Genomic DNA, 22,775 nt, shown 5'->3' on the forward strand with positions numbered 1-22,775 from the left:
ATAGGTATGGTATAAATAAATGTTTGTGGAGATCTGTTACTTCATTCAATAAAGGAGTCGTGTTATTTGGATGCACAACTTAGCTGTTCTGCTTGTGAAATAAAGGCGTATTTGTTATTGCCCTAAATTCCGATCATCTTTCAAAGCCTGATCTATAGTTTATAAGCAGTAATAACAAATACAGGAGAATAAAAGAAACAACAGTAGAAACAACAATAGAAATAGCTTGTCTTAGGATGAAGTTACTGTTTTTGTTTGTTTTTTGTCATTTTAATAGCTGAAAGCACAAAACGATCATGAAGCTCAAGGCATTGACATTATATTTACCGAAAGGCAAAAGTAAGTGTCTGAATTAAACATTTCAGAATTGAAAAGTTCATAGGAGTGGTCCTTATGTTGTTATGGTGCCAAATATAACTTCCTGGGGCTTGTTCATGTTAGTGCTCAGGACCTTGAAGACCTGTGTCTCCCTTCGCACTTTATATGTTTGCTACAGCTAACCCTGGAAATTTCCACAAATATTGTGAAACAGCAGTAATTTCTATGTCCACCATATTAATCCTTAAAAAAATTGTGTTGGGAAGTGAGGAGAAAGAGAGTGTGGCAATGGTTACTGTTCAATCAAAGTGCACATAATTGAAGTTCTGATAAATTGGGCAAGAAGAGGCCCTTCGCAATTCAGTATGCGTCTTTCATGCCCAATATTTTAGTTTAATTCATTCACTATGAGATAAATACTATAGCTGATAAGTTCAGCCACAGTTGTATGGCAGCTACTCTGCAACTGAATTGATTCTAATAATAAAAAAATAAGAAAGGCAATTGTATCTGCTTCAGAGCTTAACGTCCTAGTAAGGAAACAGATTTTTCAAACAAATACGTAACTTTTTCCACATTGTGTTTGTACAGTGCAACAAAAACAGTTATTTTTTTTAAAAAAAAACTACAGAAGTTAAATATTTTCTGTTCATGTGCAGATTTCATTCCTCCATCAGTGATAGTTGCCTTTTAAAACTCTTAAGGCAGACCTTTTTAATGATTTGCCTAATGTGGATCACTGAGCATGATGAACACCAGTTTTCCTGCTGAAATATACACAACTATGCTTCTCTTTCTTTTACTCAAAGGAAATGCATTAATTTAGATATGAAAAGCTAGATGATCCACTAATATGTCACTGAGTAGTTGTTTTTTTCTTTGCAAGAAAATCATACATCTACATTAAATCATCCATTCTTTGATTAATCACAGACAGTGGCAAATTAGTTTTAGCTCCATAGTTTATAGATCTGCAACTACTACAGCTCTCTGTTGATATTTCATGACAGAGGAGTGATGTTTTGTCTGCGGTATTTATAGTAAATTTTCATGATTCAATGTATTTATCTTCAATAAATCCATCATCTTCTGGAACAAATGAGTGAAATTGCTCAAAAACTATTACAGATTCGTCTTCATAGTTATCTGGTGTCTGTGGAAGTGCAGACATATGAGGCGTGAATGTTTCTTCAAACATCTCAGGTTCGTCTTCATCCAGACGGCTATGATTATAGCTAATCAAATAACGGTACCACACTGGAAACTTGATGGCCATAATTATCAATAATGTTGTGCCAACAATAACTACTAGGACACCCATCAGAAAGGTCCAGCTTTTTCCAGGGGGTTGAAAACCTGCATATTAAAATAAATACAATAAATACTTTAAAACGTTTCATCTAAATTTTTCCTCACCACCCCTCTGCAAAGTAGGCTGGCTTTGAGAGGGCATCCATCAGTGATTTGGTTGCTTAACATGAAACTTCCCTCTGTTTTATCTTTTGCATCATAGCAAATGCTATCTTTAGAAAGTTTGCCTACTAATAGTTTAGAAGTAAACTTAGATTGAATACTGTAAATTTATAAATAATATTGACAGTGATCCATGTTTATATAATTCATCAAGTTAAGTGTGATGCTATATGAACATCATAAAGTGAAGCTTTCTTGCTTTAGATCAGTTGAGGTTACAGCAGAAATGGAGAGTTAACAAATCAACTTGAATTTCCAATTTTAGTATATGTGCTGCCGAAGTGAGAACAACTTGAATTTCCAAGCTATTGAAATCTCATTACTGGCCTGATTAATCTGAAGTTAGCAATATGCATATAAATCTATCCAGTGTCTTCCATTGTAGTATTCCCAGTGAGTAACTACTCAAGAAAAGGCTTTTTCATAGTTTTGCACAAGGTTACACACAATTATTTGAATAATGTGCATAGAAATCCAAAACAAAGTTGTATTCATAATATATCTCAGGCTATTATATTTTTAGCATTTAAGTGGCTGTTAAAATATTATAATTTACATGAGGGTTTAATAGAAATAGTACCCTTAAATCATGACAAGGGTTGGCTTCTTGGCAAATTTTACAAAAATTCTTCCTTCAGAAAGCTCTAGAAAACACTTGTTTCCTTTTTTAAAAAAAAATAAGTTGTGAAATCTGCTTTCACTCTTTTTTAGGAAGAAGAATTTCCTCAAACACTTCTTTCTTTTGAGGAAATTTAATGTTTTAAGATATGAATCAATAAAATAATTCTTGACATGAAAAATATGTCTCCAACAGCAAAATACACAAGCACTTATAGTATCTTAAACTAAAATGTACCTGAAGATAATGACTTTCTAATTGTACCATTGTATGCAGCCAATACAGTATCATTGCTTGAATCAATAGACTGGAAAGGTATGGCGGTTGCTTCAGTGGTCCGTCTCTTCGGACAATTTGGTAGAAACACTGTTTTGATAGGATATTTTTTCAGACTGCTTGGAGAAGCACACACAGTAGTATTCTCATTTTCTGAAAATATAAGCAATTTAAAAAAACTGTGAAACAATATTAAAGTGTCTGGCCTATGCAATTATACACAGTGAACCTCATCTCTACAGATAAACCTGCTTTGAATGGACAAAGCAGAATGATATATGCCAGGGTCACAAACATTAGTGTTGTACTGTATATAGTTTATTCTGAATTGATTTATATTTAAATTTTCATTTTGTTTAACCACCACATTTCAAATATATGAAATATGTTTCACAGGCATGTGCCATCATCTTGAAGCCTGGTTCAATAAATATTTAATTCAAAATTAATTTTTTTGCCAGAATTGCCAAATACTCCTTTGAGCTAGGCAGCTTCAAATATCACCTGTAGCATTGCCAAGCATATCTTATTAAGCTATTCATCTGTTTAACCAAAATCCTAAACATGTGTACCTGAAAGTAAGCCCTATTGAACTCTGTGGATCTTACATCTGATTAGATGAACACAGAAGTGCTCTGGTTTCATGGAACCATATTAATCTGGGCATATTTCTGGATCATAGTACAGCCATTTTTTAAAATTAAATCAATTCCATTACATAAAAAGACTGTTTTTAAACAAGTTGGTCTGCATGTGATGCTAAACTGTAATCCAGCATTGGGATGGAGAAACACACTGCAGAAATAATCCAGGTTGACACCACTTTAACTGCCCTGGCTCAATGCTAGGTAATTCTGGGAACTGTAATTTTGTGACACATTTAGCTGCCTCTATCAGAGAGCTCTGGTTCCACCCTACATTTCCCAGGATTCCCTAGCACTGAGCCAGTGCAGTTAAAACGGCCTCAAATTGGATTATTTTATTTCTGTAGTGTGTTTTGGACCGATGTTGGCTGGGGCTCATGGAAATTAAAATCCAGTGATATCTGGAGAAGTACATTTCTTCACCTCTATTTTTGCACTATGTGCATGAGCTGGAACAAGCCTGAGCAAAACTTTACGGTCCTGTGCTCCCCTCTTGCATTGCTGGCTGAAAGATTCTTGGTAATGTTTAGTGTCAGTTTTTTTAAAAAGCTTATTATGGTCTATATAAGTCATTGAGCACACATTTAAACAAACTGATTAGTTTAACAAGCCACCTTTCTTATTCATGGGTTGAAGCTGATTTCTTAAGGAACTATTGTGTTGTATAAATCAGCTCATTCTTATCTTTGTAATGAATATTTTTTAAATTGGGAACACTTTCTTGGATATTGGCTCCCAATTAAGAGAAGTTTGGATATTTCTACAATCACATATCCATTTCATTACTCCACAAATGAGTATCATATATATAAAATCATTAAAATCCTAGACATTTTGTGACACTTACCCATAGTTACATTGGTGTTATTCAGCCAATCTTGCAAACTAAGGAGGCCACATGAACAATTCCATGGATTTTCACTTAATGCAATGCTGATTAAATTAAGTGATACTTTAATGTCAAAATTGGCCAGGCGGTTTTTTTGTAGATTCAAGATCTTCAAACTTCCTAGCAGTGTGAAAACATTAGAATCTATTTGTGCAATATTATTATTCTGAAGATACAATGCTGTTAGTTTATTTAAACCAGCAAATGCTGCTTGTTCCACTGTTGTGATAAAATTGTTACTGAGATCTAGAATTGCTAGTTCTGAAAGACCATCGAAGCTGTAATTACGCAAAACAGCAATAGTATTATTATTCAGGTATAGTTCTTTGGTATTAATATATTTGTGAAGACCTGTTATTTCATTCTCATTCAAAGTAATGTTCTTATAACTGAGATGTAGTACAGATAAGTTTTTGTTTGGGTCAGGAAGGGGAGAAAAGGTGCTTTTTGTGGATTGCGTAGACTTGACCTGTTAAATAAAGAGAGAGAAAATGATTATGAAAATAGCTTAGAAAAATAATTAGCAGGGGGAAAAAGAGGACATTCTATGCATACATCTGTAATTACATAATATTGTGAAAACCTTTATTAAAAATACTGATTTAATGGGAAGGATCCAGTGGAACTGGGTTAAGGCAAATAAAGAATTTAATAATCATTTAAAAAAGGGAATTGGAACTGCTTATGTTAGTGGAACTGGGAAGGAAGAGATCTGGTCCCCCTTCGTGCACATGCACACACACATGTACTCACAAACACTGTACTATTTAGGCCTGCCCTGGAGAGCTTGGATATAACTTATTCCTCCTTCATACCCTGCAGCTGTCTATGCATTTTGCCGTTCTGTTGCATTCACTGTATGATCCAAAGCCAGGTTGTGTGTCTTGGAGTGTATTCAATGGATGGGGGCTGGCTGTTAGCACGTTTTCTAGGTAAAATCTAAAAGAGCAATAGCTGTATTTGATAAGAGAGCTTACCACTGGAGAAGTAGTGTTGCCTTCACTAGCAACTGAGTGTCGAAAGAGAGCTGCAACCAATAGCAAGAGCCAAGGAAGACTCATGTTTGAAATCTGTCAATTTGGAATATTAGATACAGGTTATCAGTTGAGTATTAGCAGATATTCAGATTCAGTATGATAATAAATAGGTAGCCAAATCAGTTGCTTACCCATAGTTTTTTACAGGGCAAATTCTGGTCATAAAGGGTATCAGAGTTTGATTGCAGTGCCCCAAGTGACTCCACTGACATAATCAAGGAACTGAACAGGAATCACCCAGCACCACCCTCTGAGAGCCCTCCAGGGAAGGACAGAGCCACTGTAGAACTGTACACTTGTCCTTCCATATTCGCTAGGGTTAGGGGCACATAACAAAAACACCATGTTTTTATCTGAGAGGACACCTCTCTGGGAATCTACCTCCTCCAGTGCAACTCTGTGGTCAACATCCAACAGACACTGACCATAGAACTGCACTAGAGGAGCTACAAATGCTTAGTAGAGTATTCTCTCTAGGGATCTCTATGTCTTCCAGTGCAACATTTAGTTAAAGTTGACCATAGAGTTGCACTGGAGGACCTAGATATTCCTAGAGAGATACAGTTCAGTTCCCAGTGTAGGTCATCCACTAAAGTTACCAAAGCTGTCTCTGTCTCATAACCATGTCTGAAACTAGACTGAAACGAATCAAAATAATCTGCCTCGCCCAGGAACATGTGAAGTTGAGAAGGCACCACTCGCTCTAGTACCTTGCCCCCAAATGGAATAGCATCATGGGAATTAAAGAGACCTCAAGGCCTATCCAGTCCAACCTGCTGCTATGCAGGAATACACAGTAAGAGCACCCCTGACAGATGGCCATCCAGCTTCTGTTTAAAAAACCTTCAAAGGAGATTCCACCCCTCTCCACTGTCAAATAGCTCTTAATGTCAGAAAGATTTCTAATGCTGAGCTGGAATCACTTTTCCTGTAGCTTGCATCCATTGTTTTGGGTCCTGTTCTCTGAAACAGTATATTGGAGACTGGCCTATAGTTATCTAATATGTTAATCTATAGGGAAGGTTTTTTTTCTCCAGAAGAATTTTTCAAAAAAATTTTTAATGCCTCTGTGGGTTGTTTTCTTTTCTCTTTACCACAGAGGCATTAATCACGTGCCTTGCCCACTCAGCCAGTCCTCCTGCTTAGACCTGTTCAGAAAGTAATCCAGGATGAATCCGAGTTTAATATCTTCTGTTCACATGCATCCCGAATGCATCATGTTAAGTTGGGGAGGGGGCTGCCAACCCCCCCCCCCCCCACACACACACACACACATTTAATCTGAGATAATCAGTACCGTTTTTTTCCTGAGTATTTTTTAAAAATTATTTATATCATTGGCAGTGTGAATAACCAGTGCAAATAGACCCAATTCAGGATTAAACTCTGCATGCCTTGAATGTGGTTTGAATACATTTGCATTGTACCACTTTTGAAAAAATTTTAAAATACTATAACTATACACCAGGACAAAATGTTTGGATAGGACCAATTTTCAAATGGAAGACCACTTTTTTTAATTTTTTAAAAAAAATGGAGCGTACACTCAATGAAAAAAAAAATGCTGATTTTTAAAACAAATGTTAATATTAAATTCATTGTTTCTGAGGCTTCTAAGACACCAAAGGCCCCGGTGGGCAACTCAGGGTGCGCAGGACCAGGACCGGGGGCCGGTTCCCAAGGACCTTTGCCGGCGCCGCCAGGTTGCCTACCCTCTAGGAACAGATCCTACATGTGAAACGCTGCTAACGCTTTTGTTGCTATGCTGTAAACAAACAAAACCACGCAATATCTTATCATCTACTAGTCCATCCAAACTGACAGGGAACAACAATACATGTGCCAAGGTGTGAAATGAAAGAAAACACGAGATAAAAGCAGAAAAAAGAAAAGACAGAACTGTGTTACAGTATGAAGTTGATTTCAGAATGTAGTGCATTTCGGAAAGAAAAACACACACATTTGTGTTCCTTATGAACATATAAGCCTACGGCAACACATTCCTTTGGATATTCAGTGAAACATCTTATCATTACCACCTGTGTAGATTCTACGTCCAAACGGACAGATATCATCACACTTGTGGTTAGGCTGATGTGCAAATCTTGACCCTGGGACTGTGGAGTCCAGGTATGGCTCCTCTAACTGTTTCCAAATGCAGGGAAATAAAAAAAGTTTGACCACCACTTTCACTGTCAGTTTAATCCTGCGGACTTGTACGTTTTGGTGAGATAGAGAGGTGTCTGGTAACCTCAACCCAACTGTAAATACCTAGGCATTCCAAGAGGATAGAATTAAGGCAGTTAAAGGCAGTGTCAAACTGCTTTTATTTCTGCAGTGCCAGGTTACACTCTTTGACTACTCTAAAACATGAACCGTAGCTACCATTTTTCCTACGGGACAGGGGAGACTTTTCTCATCATTCTGAGTACCTTTTACAAAAACTAGAAAATAAACGTGGAGGAATGGGGGAATCACATCTTTTTCTTCTTCTTCTGAGCCACTTACTGGAGATAACAGCAAGATTCCACTTCACCAAAACTTTTCTTACCCTCATAGGAGCGACTGGGCAGCAGGAAAATGCCTGTTATCCGTGGATAACGTGATCAGAACCGCCGCAGGAGACTTCTTCTTACATGGTTGTCCCACATCTAATGATGACAGCAAGACAGAAACCTGAACCTGATCTTCTTAGTTGCAGAGTGGCATGGATGCGATTTCTATGCTGCCTTCATTTCATTTATTACTGGCCAAATGGCCAGCCATATTAAAAAAAACCACAAATATACATACTTTACAAGGGACAGTCGACTGGGTATAATATACACATTTTAAAACCACCTTCATTCCTTTAAAAGACGGACATTGTGGGGAAAACCAAATAACCAAAATATTAACAAACATTATTTTTACTACATCTCTATGACAAAACTAGATAGAAGCTGCCACAGGAATCTAGCAACTTGCGGCAGTTATCTGCTTCATTTCAGTATCTGCGAGAGAAGTTATTCTACATAGGGAATTTGTCTTGTCTACCTGGGAATCTTTGAGCATAAGAGGGGTGGACATAAGTGAGGCTCTGATATCTCTTATAAAAAGATCGTTAACTAAACGTACGGACACTGACAAACTGCACCTCTCCACTCTACCCAACAAGGGCACACATCCGTTTCAAAGTATTGAGATCTCTTTTAGTACAATTGCCATCAAAATACAGCAGAAAGGGAGGAATATTCAGTTCTGATTTAGCCTATAACAGCTCTTTCTTAGTTTCGGAATATTCCAAGTTTTCAAAGTACATTGGCAAGGCGATAAACTCCATTCTTCTGTTGTCTTTTAAAATATAAGATTATGAAGCTGCCTGCACTTTTATGACATTTGGAAAACTCCAATGTTATCTTCACTACCGGCTGGGGAAATGACAGGTCTTTGCTTTATTGTATCCTAACACATTAAGGATATAAGTTAACAATACAACCTATCAGCTGATAATTTTGTTAATTATAGATTTCTTCTATTTTGATTGACAAAAAATCATCGTTACATTACTAATGGAGATAATCCTACCGGGTTGAAAAAATACACTTTTAGCCAAATGCGTTTTAAAATCGTGTATGTTATATCTAGTTGACTCTCTTTGTAATATAGGTATTAATTTTTTTACTATGCTGGCTAATTTGCCGTTAATAAATGAAACAAATGGAATTCTAGTTTTCTCTGTTCAGTGGAACCCAAATGGGCATCAAATGATGGAACCCAGATGGCATTAGAGGGAGTGAAGCCTCTCCTCCTTCCTCTCTTCTCTTCTCCCCCCTGATGTCATCCAACCCACCTAGGTTAGTCTTGCGGAACGCTGACCCACCGAGTGGGATATGAACGGACCCCCACCCCTTCCATCTCTAAACCATCACGTTGTAAAAAACCATCTTTTCTTGTGCTGATCAATGTAATCCCACGCCAAGAGGCTAAACCTTGTCTAGTGCAAACAATGTTCTCACTAGAGCAGTAGTCCCCAAATCCAACTATTTTTCAGACTACCAGCCGCCTTTCCTTTTGTTATGGCACACCCTTGCATCCCCCAACACCTATTTCTTCCATATTATGTCTTATTGTTTTGTGCAGCAGCCAGTGGCTTTTACCTCAGCTGCATTCAGCCCTGCCACCGCCTAATATGCCCCCTACCGCTTTCTCATGTGTGAATACAGCGCAGCAGTCGTGGCCCAGGCCTTCCTCCTCCCTCTCATTTGCTGGCTGGCTGGCTTGGTTTGCTGCCTCGAATCCTGTGTGACAAGGCATGTTTATCACCACTATGCTCGTTAAACGGAGTTACTCATTCCACGGTGTGACTCCTCTAGCAGCCTCCTGTTGCACTGCGTGCGGATTGGCAGTTTGTAAGGAGCTAAACTTCTCTGCCGTGAGAACTTCTAACATACCCCTCCTTAAAACTGCCAATCCCCAGCATTGCAACAGGAGGCCAGTGCAGCTAGAGGAGTCACCACTGGAATAGTAACCTCTTCTTAACGAGCTCGTCTGATAAAACCCCAAGGTGGTGAAACGGAGCACGCACCTGAGACAGCTTGTTTGACGCACGCGCCAGGACAACCGGTCACCTTGGAAGCAGCACAACGCAGGCCAACTGGGCTGAATAGGCTACTGAGAAGCCTCTTGGCCTGTCCTGGTGAGACACAGAGTCTTCTTAGTTTTTTTTCCACTGCTTGATGGCCTGCTCGGTTGCTGCTCCCAAGGTGGAACCATGGTGCAAACGGGAGAAATGTCTCCCCCATTGAGGAAGGCACTTATTTTGACAGGGCTGAGAGGAGCCACAGCTGGTTTTCCATTTTCCCTTCTTGGTGAAGACATCCATTCTCAACCTGAGGAGAGACCAATTATATCTTTTGAAACACAATTCCAACCCCAGATACTCCTCCCATCCTTCCTCCGAGAGCTGTGTCTTCCCCATACCGTTTCCAATTGTCACCTCATCCAACAGAGCGAAGCATTGTTCTATTCTGCTATCTCTTTTCTTGGTTTTGTCCATGACACGAAAGCAGCAGGACGCAACAGTGCAGCTCCAATCTGCCATGCCCCCAAAATTCACAAAGCTTAACTCAACATCCCAAATGTGAAACGCTCCTTTTTGGCACCATTCTCCTCCGTCTGCCCACATGTTCTAACTCCACCATCTCCTCCAGGTTCCTACAAGGCCACTGGTTTCGCCTTGCCTTCTTGTGTATGGAGTACTCTGCGACTGAACGCCCCCACCCCCCCACCAAACCCCTTTTTCCTCACCACCACCCTGGATTTTTTCCACTGCCCTTCATGGTGTCAGGGGTACCACCCCCACTTCGAGGAACTCATTTGTAACTGGAGTCTTCCTCCCACTACATCTATTCCAAGTCAGTTGGACCATTTAGAATCCTCAGAAATAATATACACGTGGACCCTTGGCCTTATGAGCGGGATCTGTTCTGGGCCCCCTCGGCACGAAGGCGAAAAACTGGGCCTACTGCTCGAGCCCACCTTGGCATATAACTGGGGCTTGGTGTGCACGGCAGTGCGCGCACACGCCACGGGTGCCGCACCCATTCCGCCTTACTTGCTGTGTTAGCTTCAAGCGTAAGCTGAAAGCCACTATAGTGTGGCCCACGTATGGTATGGTGTGCACTGGTTATATTTATATTAACATATATACCTATAATATAACTGTTTAATTATTAAATATTTACTATTTATTTTTCAATTAGTAATTACTTTTGATCACAGAATTTGAACTTCTACAAGGCCAGCCTTGTTGTGAAAGACAACTGCTACTCTTTTGGTACAAAGATGCACACTGTCTAAGAGCGACATCTATCATTTTATCTTCATATTTTTTCACCCTTCTTTCAGGTCCCCAAGATAAGAAACAGAATACTCTGGCAACATAAGATACTTTTTAAAACAAAAAAAGTTTAACACATCTTGATCTCTGAGCCTCAGCTGCATATGATGCTAACCTCACTCACATTCAATCACATCCAGTTCACTTTATTCATGGCCAAACTCTAGCCAGCATAATAGATGCTTAAAATAATTTTCTACAATATTACAATCTTACTTCTGAATCAGAGCCAGTTCCAGGGAGGGGCAATGCAATTACAGAAGGTTGAGAAATTCAAGCTTCAAAAGTTACACGTATCTCATATTCTACCTTGATGCTCTTCCAACATCCATGTCAACCTGACGTCTTATTCCTTCATTAAGTTGATCAATCCTTTTCTTTTATTCTCTGTTTCAGCCTAACCAGAATGCACCCAAAAGTGGATGACACAAACACTTTACATTATATAGTTTTAGCAGTTTTTCTATAAAAAATAATAAAACAGCATGTGAACTAGATTACATGATGTAATTAATGCAACCACTAAAGTTTACATATATTAGTTCATCAGTATTATAAAACTGATTTTACATAGTTGATTACATATGCTACACTTTTTGTGGTGGAGAGTAACTTCGTTTTGCTTAGTTAAGAACGGGTCCCCTGCTGGTTGTTAAGATGACTGGATGTTTCCTTAATTATACTTCTACATAAGAGAGCCAAAATACTAACACTATTTTAAAAAGTAATCTAGATGACATGTACAAATGATTATGTACTCTGTTATACCTGCAAAGATATTTCTTTTTTATTCCCCTGAACTACTGAAATCAGAAAAGAAAACTCCTTTACAAAGACCCATCCAATTGACCTATTATCACCTCTAACTTATATCCACTGTAGTGAAACAAATAGCCAAGTGACAGTCAAACATGGAAGAACTTGAGCAGTCAATGATAATCTTTGGAAGTTTACATTACATTCAGTAATAGTTCAATCATCAGATACACCAATTCTAATTGTATTTACACATATAATAAGCTGGAATGTTTTGGCAGGCAATCTACAGTGGAGCCTTTCCTATGCGGCGGATCCATTCCGGATTCTCTCCACGTAAGGCAAATCTGCGTAAGCTCTGCGAGCCCCATTCACAAGAATGGGGCTCATGGTTATGGTGGTGCGGCACGTGCGCACCATGGACACACCATGCCATTCACTGAATTGCATAACCCAGCAGCTGCATATGGTGCACCTGCGTATGGAACGGGTGCACTGTATTAGATTGTGTTACACACAGCTGATAAAGTTACCTCATCAGTTTTTCAGAATAGTTTGTAACAATTGCATTAATCCACACAGCCATTGGGCCAGCATCAAAGAGAACAGAGGAAAACACTTACTGTCTCTCCATGCTTGCTATTTCTTGATTGGTCTTCTTTCACCTTAAACAAAAGCACATTAATTACAATAAACTAACGAGTTCTGGCCTTTGCAAAATTCTATATACTGTATCATTTCACTGCAAACCCCCGTACCACGGGAAACAGTACCAGTTTCACATCCCTGCAGCTGAAAACAAAAAAAATATGTTCTCTGTAAGCATTTTCTAACCAGCAGTACATTCTATGTACGCTTTTGGCAACAGTTGACCCATAATCAACCTGGAGGACCTAGAAATGCTTAGAGAGGTTGTACTCTAGAATCTCTAAGTCCTCCAGTGGCAACTGTATTGTCAACTTCTGCCCGAAGCCGTTTATTTCTATCCACCAGAGTTATTATTATCTGTGGTTTTGTGTTGGGACTGTATCCCCTGTGTGGCGATACCCAGGTCTATAGTAATGAAAACGAAGAACAGAGATTTCACTAGAAATAGAGTAGATCAGTGCCACTTCATAATATGATTAATATTATTACTATAGTATCCTAAAGGGCTTCAACTCCCATCTGATCTTGGAAGTGAAGCAGGATCAGTTTTGACACAAGGGCTGGCATGGAGCTGGTGGGTATTTACACGCCCACCTGTTTCCCCATGCCATGAGCTGCTACTGCCACACACCCTTTATTGCTAGTAAGGAGGCCCCTGTCACTGCATCTGTTGTGGAAATGGGTACTTGACTATGTGGTTTGCAGCCGGCACCCCATTTCCATGTCAGTGCATCTATGGGGGTCTTCTCAGTAGTGGCAATGGCAAAGTATGGAAGGGGTTCAAAGAGCTGTCTGATCTGTCCACGTTTGCCATGAAAATGGTGGGGGTCATTTTGATCTGCATTAAGCCCCAGGCACTGTTTTCCCCCCCACCTTTGTGGGGGTTCTGTGCCCCTAAACAACTGTGAATGTGGAGGGCCGACCATTATACCCAGGCTGTGAACCTGTGTCTTTCGAGGGAGAGTAAGCCCCTCCAGCACAGGCCAAATCTCTATCTCTCCTGTAGTGCCTTTCAGCTGATAAGAAGCACCCCCATCTTGTTGGGATTTAAATTTCAATTTGTTTACCCTCATCCAATCCAATACTGATGATAGGCAGCAGTTTATGACAGAAATAGCTTCTGTGGATTGTGGTGGAAACTTATAATAGAGTTGGGTGTCCTCTCTATGAGCAGTTCATGTGTTACGTTAAATAGCATGTGGAAACAGAAACTGAACCCTGAGGGACCCCACTGCCCACTGGCCAAGAAGTTGAACAGGAGTCCCCCGGCACACCTTCTGGGTTGGTGCCTTCAGAAGGAACAAAATCCTTGTAAACAGTGGCCCCGAGTGCCATCCCAGCAACTAGCCCAGAGGATACCAGGTGGATGGTATCAAACTGCAGAGGTCCAGCAGAACAAATATGGAGCCACACACACACTCTAGTTCTTGATGTAGGTCATCTAGCAAGGCAACCAAAGTTTTCTCTGTGTCCCATATCTGGGCCTCAAACCAGAATTAACAGCTAATAATCTGTCTCATTCAGAAATCCCTGGAGTTGGAGGCCACCACATGCTCCAGAACCTTGCCTAAAAACTAGAATGTTAGGACTGGATGATAATTACCCCAAGTGAGGGAATCCAGGGAGGGCTTATTTAGTAATGGTCTTATAACAGCCCTATCAACAATGGAACTCTGGCTTTCTTCTTCTTTTTTAATGAGGCACTGACTTCTCCCTGTACCTCTCAGCCAGTCCTTCTCTGGCTCTGTTAAGCCAGGAAGGGCAGGTCTAACACACATGTGTGGCTCTCATCTCTTCAGTAATCCTGTCCCAATTGCTCAAATTGAAAGTATGCATTACCAATGGACAAACAACGGGCCAAAGTTACATGCCCTGGTCTGTATCAGTTTCGTACCCAAATCAAATATTCAAGCAATTTTATCTGCAAAGTGCCAGGCAAGTTGTTTGCAGCAAGGTGTAGAGTGGCCTGGATTTTCCTCTCTTGGGACTTAACCACCTTGGCCATTTCCCCACCCTAGAGATCAGTCAAGAAACCACCTGCCAAATTAGTAAAAACCTCCCCAAGAGGCATCAGGATCAGACTGGATCCATAAGCCAACTGGGGTGGACCATTTTAAGGTTAGCAATGAAGATTTAGCAATAAGGAATCATCTCCCTCTTCATACATATTTGAAATAAGCTTGCATTTAGTCATTCAGCTCATCTAGAGTGACTTCTATGCACTGATAGCAATGAGAGGTACTTTTGAGACGAACTGGAAGAAAGAAGTTGGCAGCATGAGCTTTCGTAGATGTAAGTCTACTTCCTCATGCTCCAACTTCTTTTTTTTCTCACTTAGTCTCAAAGGTGCTACAAGATCTCTTTGCATATTGATTCTACAGACTAACCACAGCTATATCTTTGAATTCTACTTCCTGAGAGGGTGAAGGGAAGAAATAACTGTCCCTACATCAGCAACTGCCCTTTTCACTTTGCCATGACAAAGCACAGATCTAGTGTAACTCCGAATCATAAAGTGGGAAGGGGCCTTGAAGATCTCTATTTTCAGTTTTTTCAAATCATCCTTTAATAATTGCTATGGGAAAGCTCCCCTTCACTAATATCGCTTGTTCTCCTACCTTTTAAGCAATCTCTCTCTCTCTTCTTGGGAGAGCCCCTATTTTTTTCTTCTAAAATCATTTGATTCCGATGTTCCTCGAGACCACGAAAGCTTTTCATACAGTTGTGAGCTTCTTGTTTAACCTGGGAATGGGCTATTTCCTGAGAGACAGAAGTGGTAATGAAAAATTTTATATGTACAAAATGTTTCATTGTTATCCCAAACTGACCTTTTTGGGTCCCTATTTGTGGCTAACTTTTGGGAAAAGGCAAGTGTCTGACGTGGAGGAAGGTGCAAAAAATATGAGGAACACAGCAAAATGAAAGCAGAGGTCAAGCTAAAATAGGTAGGGTCCCTTCACAAATCTTTTCTTATATATGTACTTATCCATCCTCAACATTAAGAGTACTAATTTATTCACATGTGCATGATATTCTCTACCTATGCGCAGGTTAGCAGTGGGTAGGTTAACTATAGTTTACCTAGAATATATATGCTATGGTGAGCTAGTGGGGTGTGTATGTGAGAGCGCATACTTAGTTATTAAATAGAATCTATTTCTCCAAGCATGGTTGCGCCCCAGGGGTAATAGAGAGAAAAAGAACAGGCTGGGCCCCTAAGTGCAGCGCTGCCACCTCCAGCCCTGGGGAGGCCTGTCGGCCACGCTGGGTTTTCTGAGAAGGGGCAAGCGGAGGACCATGGAACCCGAGAGTCCATCTTGAAGGAGGAGACTTTCTGCCTTTTTCCAGCCACATTTCTCCAGCAGACTGGAGACTGACAAAATGTGACTGGAGCAAGGCCTGGACTGGAGGGTCAAAATGCCAGCTGGGACAGACCTTTTTTAGACCCTCCCATCCAGGATTGTCCCGCCAATAACCAACAATGGCAGCCCTATTTGGAAGTCATGTGGGCCATATCTGATTCATGGATCTGAGATTCTTCATCCTTGGTTAAACTAATTGGGATTGTAACAACTACAAATGATCATGCATTAAAACTAAACAATAATAAACCAAATATCAAAATAATTTCCCTTTTCATGTGAAAGGGAGAAGTGAGATAAATTACAAGCTATTAAAGCTTTTAAATGTCTACATATTCTGTAATTTACTCTGGATGTGAAAAGTGTAGAGGGGTTCTACAGCCTATCCAAACTTTGTTTATTCCAAAGAGTTTTTCAGCATCATTAAAAAAAGATCTGTTTCGACCAGCAAACCTCTAGAAAATATGCTCATAAGTTTTCTTGCTGTTTCTTGAGATGTAGTCTCCATTCCAATTAATGACTGAGCCAAGTATGGAATAACCCTGAATTATTGCAATGTATTAATTATCTACTTACTATTTTAGCGGGTGGATTTGATGGAGTTGGGGCTACTTGTGCCCTCCTCTCACACCTACTACAGGCTACACTCCACACTGTTGCTGATATAAGGTGTCAAAGCACACTGCTCCCTTTTAATAATTTCAGTTTTTATTGCTTGCTGTTGAAATCTGGTGATGTGATTGTGGCCACACTTACCCAACTACTCTCTTGGTTAATAATGGCCGTCATAATTGATACTCATTGTCCAGCAAATAAAATAAAATGATGATAACATGGGATTTTAGCCATATTTAAAAAATGTAGAGCAAAAATATTCAAGTCAGCCTTTTACCCATCATCAGATTCCAACACTCTCTCCATTTTCACACATTTTATATTCAAATTGAGAACATAAGATTTACTGCCATACCTACTGCATCTAAAGTTGTTCTTTGATATCCAAAGCATCCCTCTCTTGCTGTAAAGCAGATAATTCCTACAAATAAGTAACATTGATATGCAATTTAATTGGGGCTTCACACGCAAAACAAAACAAAACCGTTAAGTGCAATACTGCTCCTGTTTCAAAAGCCCACATGGTTTGTAATTATCGTTATATTCGACTATAATCGCCTCATGTATAAAGTAAGGTCAGGTTGGGGGTCAAAATCGTGGATTTGCTATGACTCATGGATAAGTAGAGGTAAAATTTAGGGCATGTAACAAAAGATCTAAAGGTTGAAGCAAGGAAAACGGTGCCAAAGAACATACAGAATTCCAGCAGGCCTAACTGTGCTTACGCCAAAGGCTGTATGGTGAGAAACTAGAGGAGGGGTAGTCAGTGCTTCCAGGACACATTATCTTCTTGCCTTTCACCAGGGCATGATTCCTTTTTTTAAAATAAGACTTAAAGTACAATACCTAACTTGACCTTGTATAGGCCGACTCCGTTTTTGGGGATCAATTTTTTGACTAAAAAATTCTGACTTATAGGGGAAATCTGTGTATGCTCGCATCCCATTGCAAACCATTGGGGCCGTGCTTGTGGCTTGGGGCAGGGCACACTGCCACAGGTGCACATCCATTTCTTTAATTGTTGCGTGGTTTCCGCATAAGCGGACTGTGTTAGTGCACCTGCTTATAGCGCGGCACACTATACTTGTATAAAATGAAGATTTGCAGTGATATATCTATTAAAGATCCAAAGAGTCTTTTTTGAGTAAAAGGAGCCAAAACAGATCAAACCAAAGGGTGGGTCAGGGCTACTCCAGCACTGCAGCAACATGTGCATGCTCCAATCCCACCACCGCTGCTGTTTCAAACCAGCCTCTGAAAGGTAGTGATTTCTTTTCCACCCTTTTTCAGGCTGGTTCTTTTTGTTTAGAGCGGCATTGGGGCGCCTCTGACTGTTCGGTGTGTGCAACATCTAAACGCTATGCTCTCACACAGCCTGGCGGCATCCCTTTTTACCTGTCTTTTCAGGCTGAAGTCACTTTCAATGGAACTAAAATCTGTTAGATTGGTTAGATGAGGTGATTTCTTTTTCCAGATTTAATGTCACTGTGTTGCATTTAGGTTGCTGAAGGAGTCTTTCCATTTCATCAAATCTTAATCATGCTGGTCATATTAAGATGTAATTCAAACCATCATATAGGTCAATAGGTCACCTGTATAAGTTTTTCATTTGGCCACTTTTGTCTCCATGTATTTCACTTGATCTTTCAGACATATTTTTGATGATGTTTTCTGCAGCCTGCTTTTCCTGCTGGATGTTCGTCTTCCACAGCCTGAATGAGCTTTTCTTTGCTGCAGCACAATGACCAACACTTTTGTAATCTTGAGTCAATATTTCAATTGTTTTAAATTCAAATCTCTGTTATCATTTTGACAGACAGGCCTATTAACTACTTAAAGCAAATGAAATCAAAACAGGAAAACAGAACATGTAAGAAAAAGCATTAAAACATGACACACAATGAAGATGGAATCAAAACAATCCTTTTTAAATACAGTGTTTTTGATGAAATTCTTGAATAACTGGCATATGCCTACTTTCTGGCACTGTTCAGTTTCACCTGCTTCAGAGAGACTTCACAGAAAAAACCAGTCCGTCAGCCAGTTTATATGTGTAAAAGAATAACTGGCATTAAGTGCTACAGGTATAGATATACCCACATGTTCCATCCCTCTCACCACTGTTGCTGCCAACCTTTTCACCCCTATCTAGCACACACCAGGATTGTTTAGAAAAGAGAAATAAGGAAGTCGCTCAACATTCCCAGGGTGGGGTAAAGAAAGGAGAAGTACTTTCTAGGCAAAGATGAATCATAGAACCCGTGAGCTGATTTCAACTGAAGTTATAGGAATGAGTGTATATTTGAATCAAATATTTACCTTTTTCCCAAAAGAAAAAACAACCATTCCATTATTTGAAAGATTGTGTTCAAGCAGAAATGACCACTGCCACAAAAATCACACCACTGATACATTCAAGTTTACTATCATAATGCCAGTCACAATATAAAAGATTAAGAAAAAATATACTTGTTATAATGGCTGCATAAAAATGATGGTATAGTTGGGAAATACAAAATGGGGTTATAGCATGTTAAAAAAACCTACACATTAAAACTAATGGCAATCACAACTGGCCAATCTTTATCATATAGCTAAATTCCATCATCAATACAGAATAAAGAATTGTACTTAAAAGTACAGTATGACATTAGTACACTCTTTGATCCAAATCAAGACCTTCACGTGTAAGTGATTGTGTAGACAAAATTATTTTCTGAATATAACCTATGGACCCATAAAATGCACAGCATAAGCCTTTCCCTTTCCTTTTGTAAGTACTCTGCCTTTTCAAGATGTCTGTTTGACACGAATTTCTACACTAAGGATAGGGATTGGGGAAACTGGTGTGACTCAACCACCATCCCAAATACATAACAGATTATGAGAACAGGGCAAGCATGTGCAGACATAAATAACTAGAAGACACTTATACATTTTTGTTTCGTAGAAGCTTCTGTATTTTGCCCTCTCAGATGGCTGAGAACAGATGAAGCTTTAAGACTGCCACCAGTGCGAAACACTGGAGGAGAAAAACCCGGTGCCACAGAATAAGAGAACAGCATTCTCATACTGTTCATAAGTCCTCCTGCTCTTATCGTTATGCTGTTCTTAGTGCGTTTTAGTAGCTGTTAGTTGTTGAAACCTTTTTTTGGGTGGGGGTGATCTTGATCAGATGTGCAAGCCATGTTTCTACCTTATGAAGGTAGGTCAGGTTTTATAGAAATGTATACCGAGGTGATCAGGCTGATGTTTTACTGGCTTGATAATTATATCCAAGAAGAAGTAACCTTTGTACCTCAGTTGCTCCATTTATTTAACCAAGCTTTAATGGAAACTCTAACAGTAGTTTACTATACCTCTGCTACCCACCCCACCTCCAGCTTTGTTTCATGAACATGACCTAATCCTTCCTGATTGGCTGAGAGCCTCTTAAATCATAAAGACATAGAAAATTACCCAGTCTAGTCAATCTTTTGCTAAAGCTGGTGTTGTATTTTCTTCTATTATAAACTACCTGCCTATTGGGTACAAAGGGCTGAAAGCTAGGAAAGTCACAGCGCACCTTCATCTCTTTTTTTCCCACCAGGAAAACACACAAGTAAGGATTTGATATTACAGAGAGAAAAAATAAGGTAAGAAATTTTGTGAATTGATGATATCTCTTTTTTCATAACCCTAGTTGTTACACATAGATTAATTATTCTAAGCTTCAGTCCTGTTGGTTAGCCCCAAAACCTGTTGGTCAGCCCTAGGAATGGAGGAGCTTTTTATGTTCTATTGACATGGACAGATTACTTCTTGGTCAGGTTTAGGCTTGCGACACAAACCTCCTCAAATGGACCACCTCAGAGGCTTATGGATCCAGATGGATTCCTGATGGCTCTTGGGGAGTTTCCTGCTGCCTGGCAGGGGATCCTATCGAAGCCTTGGTTGGTTTTTGGAATGGAGTCATGATCATGGCAGATGCCATGATGGCTCCCAAGGGTCTCATGGATAGGAGCTAAACTAGCTCCCTGATTTTCTAGGAGCCTGCAGCAATGGAACAAATGAGACGGAGACTAGAGTGACAGTGGCAGAAAACTCAGTGAATCCAGTCTAAAACTGGCTTAAAAACTACTTGAAGGCCTATGGTGTGGCAACAAAAGTAGCCAAATAGTAGTTCTGATTAAAACCACTGCAGATGCATAGAACAGTTTAGCAGGGCTGTTTTGAGTGATCAGGGATCTGTTAGGAGCTGGTCCAGGGAGAAGGTAAGCCACTCAACAGCTCATTGTGAAGAATGTGCTCCCTATTTTGCAGATAAAGTCAAACTGGTTGGCTTGTTTCCTCTTTTTCCCCCTAAAATTTATTCCAAATATATCATACAAAATCTCAACAATCATAAGGACAATGGTTAAAGAATTTGAAATCATTGAAAATCCTTGCTTATTAAAATTAATAAGGAATTTCTTATTAAGGTTTTTCACAACATTCAAATTATTTAAATAATCTGGACCATAGGGACAGTGGCTAGATGGAGGAGACAGAATATAAAATTTGTATTAATATAATCTATAAGAAGAGACCATTTTTCCTGAAGGGTCTTTGATTTTGTTGTTTTGAGTTATATTTCAAAATATCCCAAACTCTTTCCCACCAGTTCTCCAGGGATACAAAGCCTGTTTCCAATTATTGGCCACTTCTAATCGAGCAGCTGTCAACAAAAAAGGGATCAACTTCTTATTTTTTTAAAAGATTTATACTTTTGTTTATATTGAAAATAACAAAAGAGCTGGGCAAAAGTTTATTTTTTGTTTTTGTAATTGAAGCAGTTTGGTTGATCACGTCATGCCAGAAGTGGTTAATTTTAAAACGTCTAACCACATACGGATATAAGTCCCTAAGACTGGACAACCTCTCCACAATTTATCATCTGTGATTTTTTTAATAGGAGTTAAATACCATTTATTTGTGCCTTTAGAAAAGTTCTCTCTAGTTAAAGCTGATCTTGACTTCAATACAGAAGATAACCAGATAGCATACCAATCTGATCCAAAAGTGATATTTCAGTTCACTTTCCCACCATCTAGTACATATGGTATCCTGATAGGAGGTTTTTCAATATAAGATAATATATGTGGGAGACTGAGCCTTTACTATTTCCACTAGAGTCATTGCATACATTTTCAAAGGGAGTCATAGATCTCAACTTTCCCCTTTCTTGAGCAAGCTGAGGAGAAGTTTTTATTTGCTTAAATTGAAACCACAAATCCATAATGGATTTAAGAAGATCTAAAGTCTTTATTGATTTGAGTTTTTATATTCCTAAAGAGATCTTATTTCATAATTCCTTTTTCTTCCTAACCTTTTGTTGCCGAATTTATCTACATGATAAAAAATTTGGGTGATAAAAACGGACAATCAGGTGACAATTTGGAGAGAGAATATCTTTCCATTTTTGCCCGATCTCAATAGTTAGTTTAAGCCAAGGTTGTTTAGTTCTTTATCTCCTTTCCTGTAGTTTTTTTTAAATTGTTGTAATAAGTTGTATGATCTACATAAAGTTCCATTTTTACGCATAAGATGCGATAGTTGAAAAGCTGTAAAGTATAATTGTAAATCCGGAATGGCTACCCCCCCCCCCCCCGTTTTGAAGAAAAGAATTGTTTCGATTGAGAAAAACAAGTTTTTTTTATTATTGTTATTGAAATATATGAATTAATTGGAATGGCCGAGATGCAGTGACCAGACAGCCCACTCCAAAGTAGGCTGCCGCAACTGACCCCCGCTAGTATGGCCAAGTGCCAAATTATCCTGGTCCTTTTTGCTCCGGTCCAAAGGACCAGAGCACAGCATCAGAGCGGCTTCGGGCCGCTTTGTGGGGAATGCATCATTTACAACCACCCCCTCAAAGTGGTTGGAAGCTGCTTCATTTGGCCTATTTGTTCAATGCCCAAGACACCAGAGTTGATATCTTCAGGTGGATTAACTTGGCTCTTGCTTGTCCAGTTATTATAGATACTTTTCACATTTCTGCAGTCAAGAGGATGTGGAGCAAGATCTTTAGAGAGGTGAGAACACCACATGTGTACTAGAAACCTAGGCCCTTCTGGATAATTAAAAGTGCATTCAGACATCATTTTCTTATGGAAAGATGCAAATGACCTCACTCACACATTCTGGGTATGGTCTTCACACTATGGAACCGCATCTATACGCATCTCTGGGACTTTGGCCTGCTCACCTGTACAAGCATCAAATAAACATGGGAGCCG

The 22,775-nt window shown here is 39.5% G+C and overlaps 2 protein-coding genes across 4 annotated transcripts in view; one reads left to right on the top strand and one right to left on the bottom strand.

The window, feature by feature from the left end:
* Positions 1 to 22,775, top strand: part of IFT74 (intraflagellar transport 74) — an 80,995-nt gene that overhangs the window by 14,208 nt on the left and 44,012 nt on the right. For all 3 annotated transcript variants that reach the window (XM_042449844.1, XM_042449846.1, XM_042449845.1), the window contains one exon: positions 278 to 339. In XM_042449844.1, the coding sequence (XP_042305778.1) occupies positions 278 to 339 (62 nt within the window). The remainder of the gene's footprint in view (positions 1 to 277; positions 340 to 22,775) is intronic.
* The window catches only part of LRRC19 (leucine rich repeat containing 19), a 23,829-nt gene continuing 1,258 nt past the window's right edge, over positions 205 to 22,775 (bottom strand). Inside the window, exons 2-5 of the mRNA XM_042449848.1 lie at positions 5,197 to 5,289; positions 4,178 to 4,688; positions 2,648 to 2,839; positions 205 to 1,674 (exon numbers count right to left, since the gene is read on the bottom strand). Coding sequence (XP_042305782.1) covers positions 1,367 to 1,674; positions 2,648 to 2,839; positions 4,178 to 4,688; positions 5,197 to 5,280 — 1,095 coding nt within the window. The 5' untranslated portion in view covers positions 5,281 to 5,289 and the 3' untranslated portion in view covers positions 205 to 1,366. The remainder of the gene's footprint in view (positions 1,675 to 2,647; positions 2,840 to 4,177; positions 4,689 to 5,196; positions 5,290 to 22,775) is intronic.

Source organism: Sceloporus undulatus, chromosome 2 (assembly GCF_019175285.1).
Source record: "Sceloporus undulatus isolate JIND9_A2432 ecotype Alabama chromosome 2, SceUnd_v1.1, whole genome shotgun sequence".
Classification (NCBI taxonomy): domain Eukaryota; kingdom Metazoa; phylum Chordata; class Lepidosauria; order Squamata; family Phrynosomatidae; genus Sceloporus; species Sceloporus undulatus.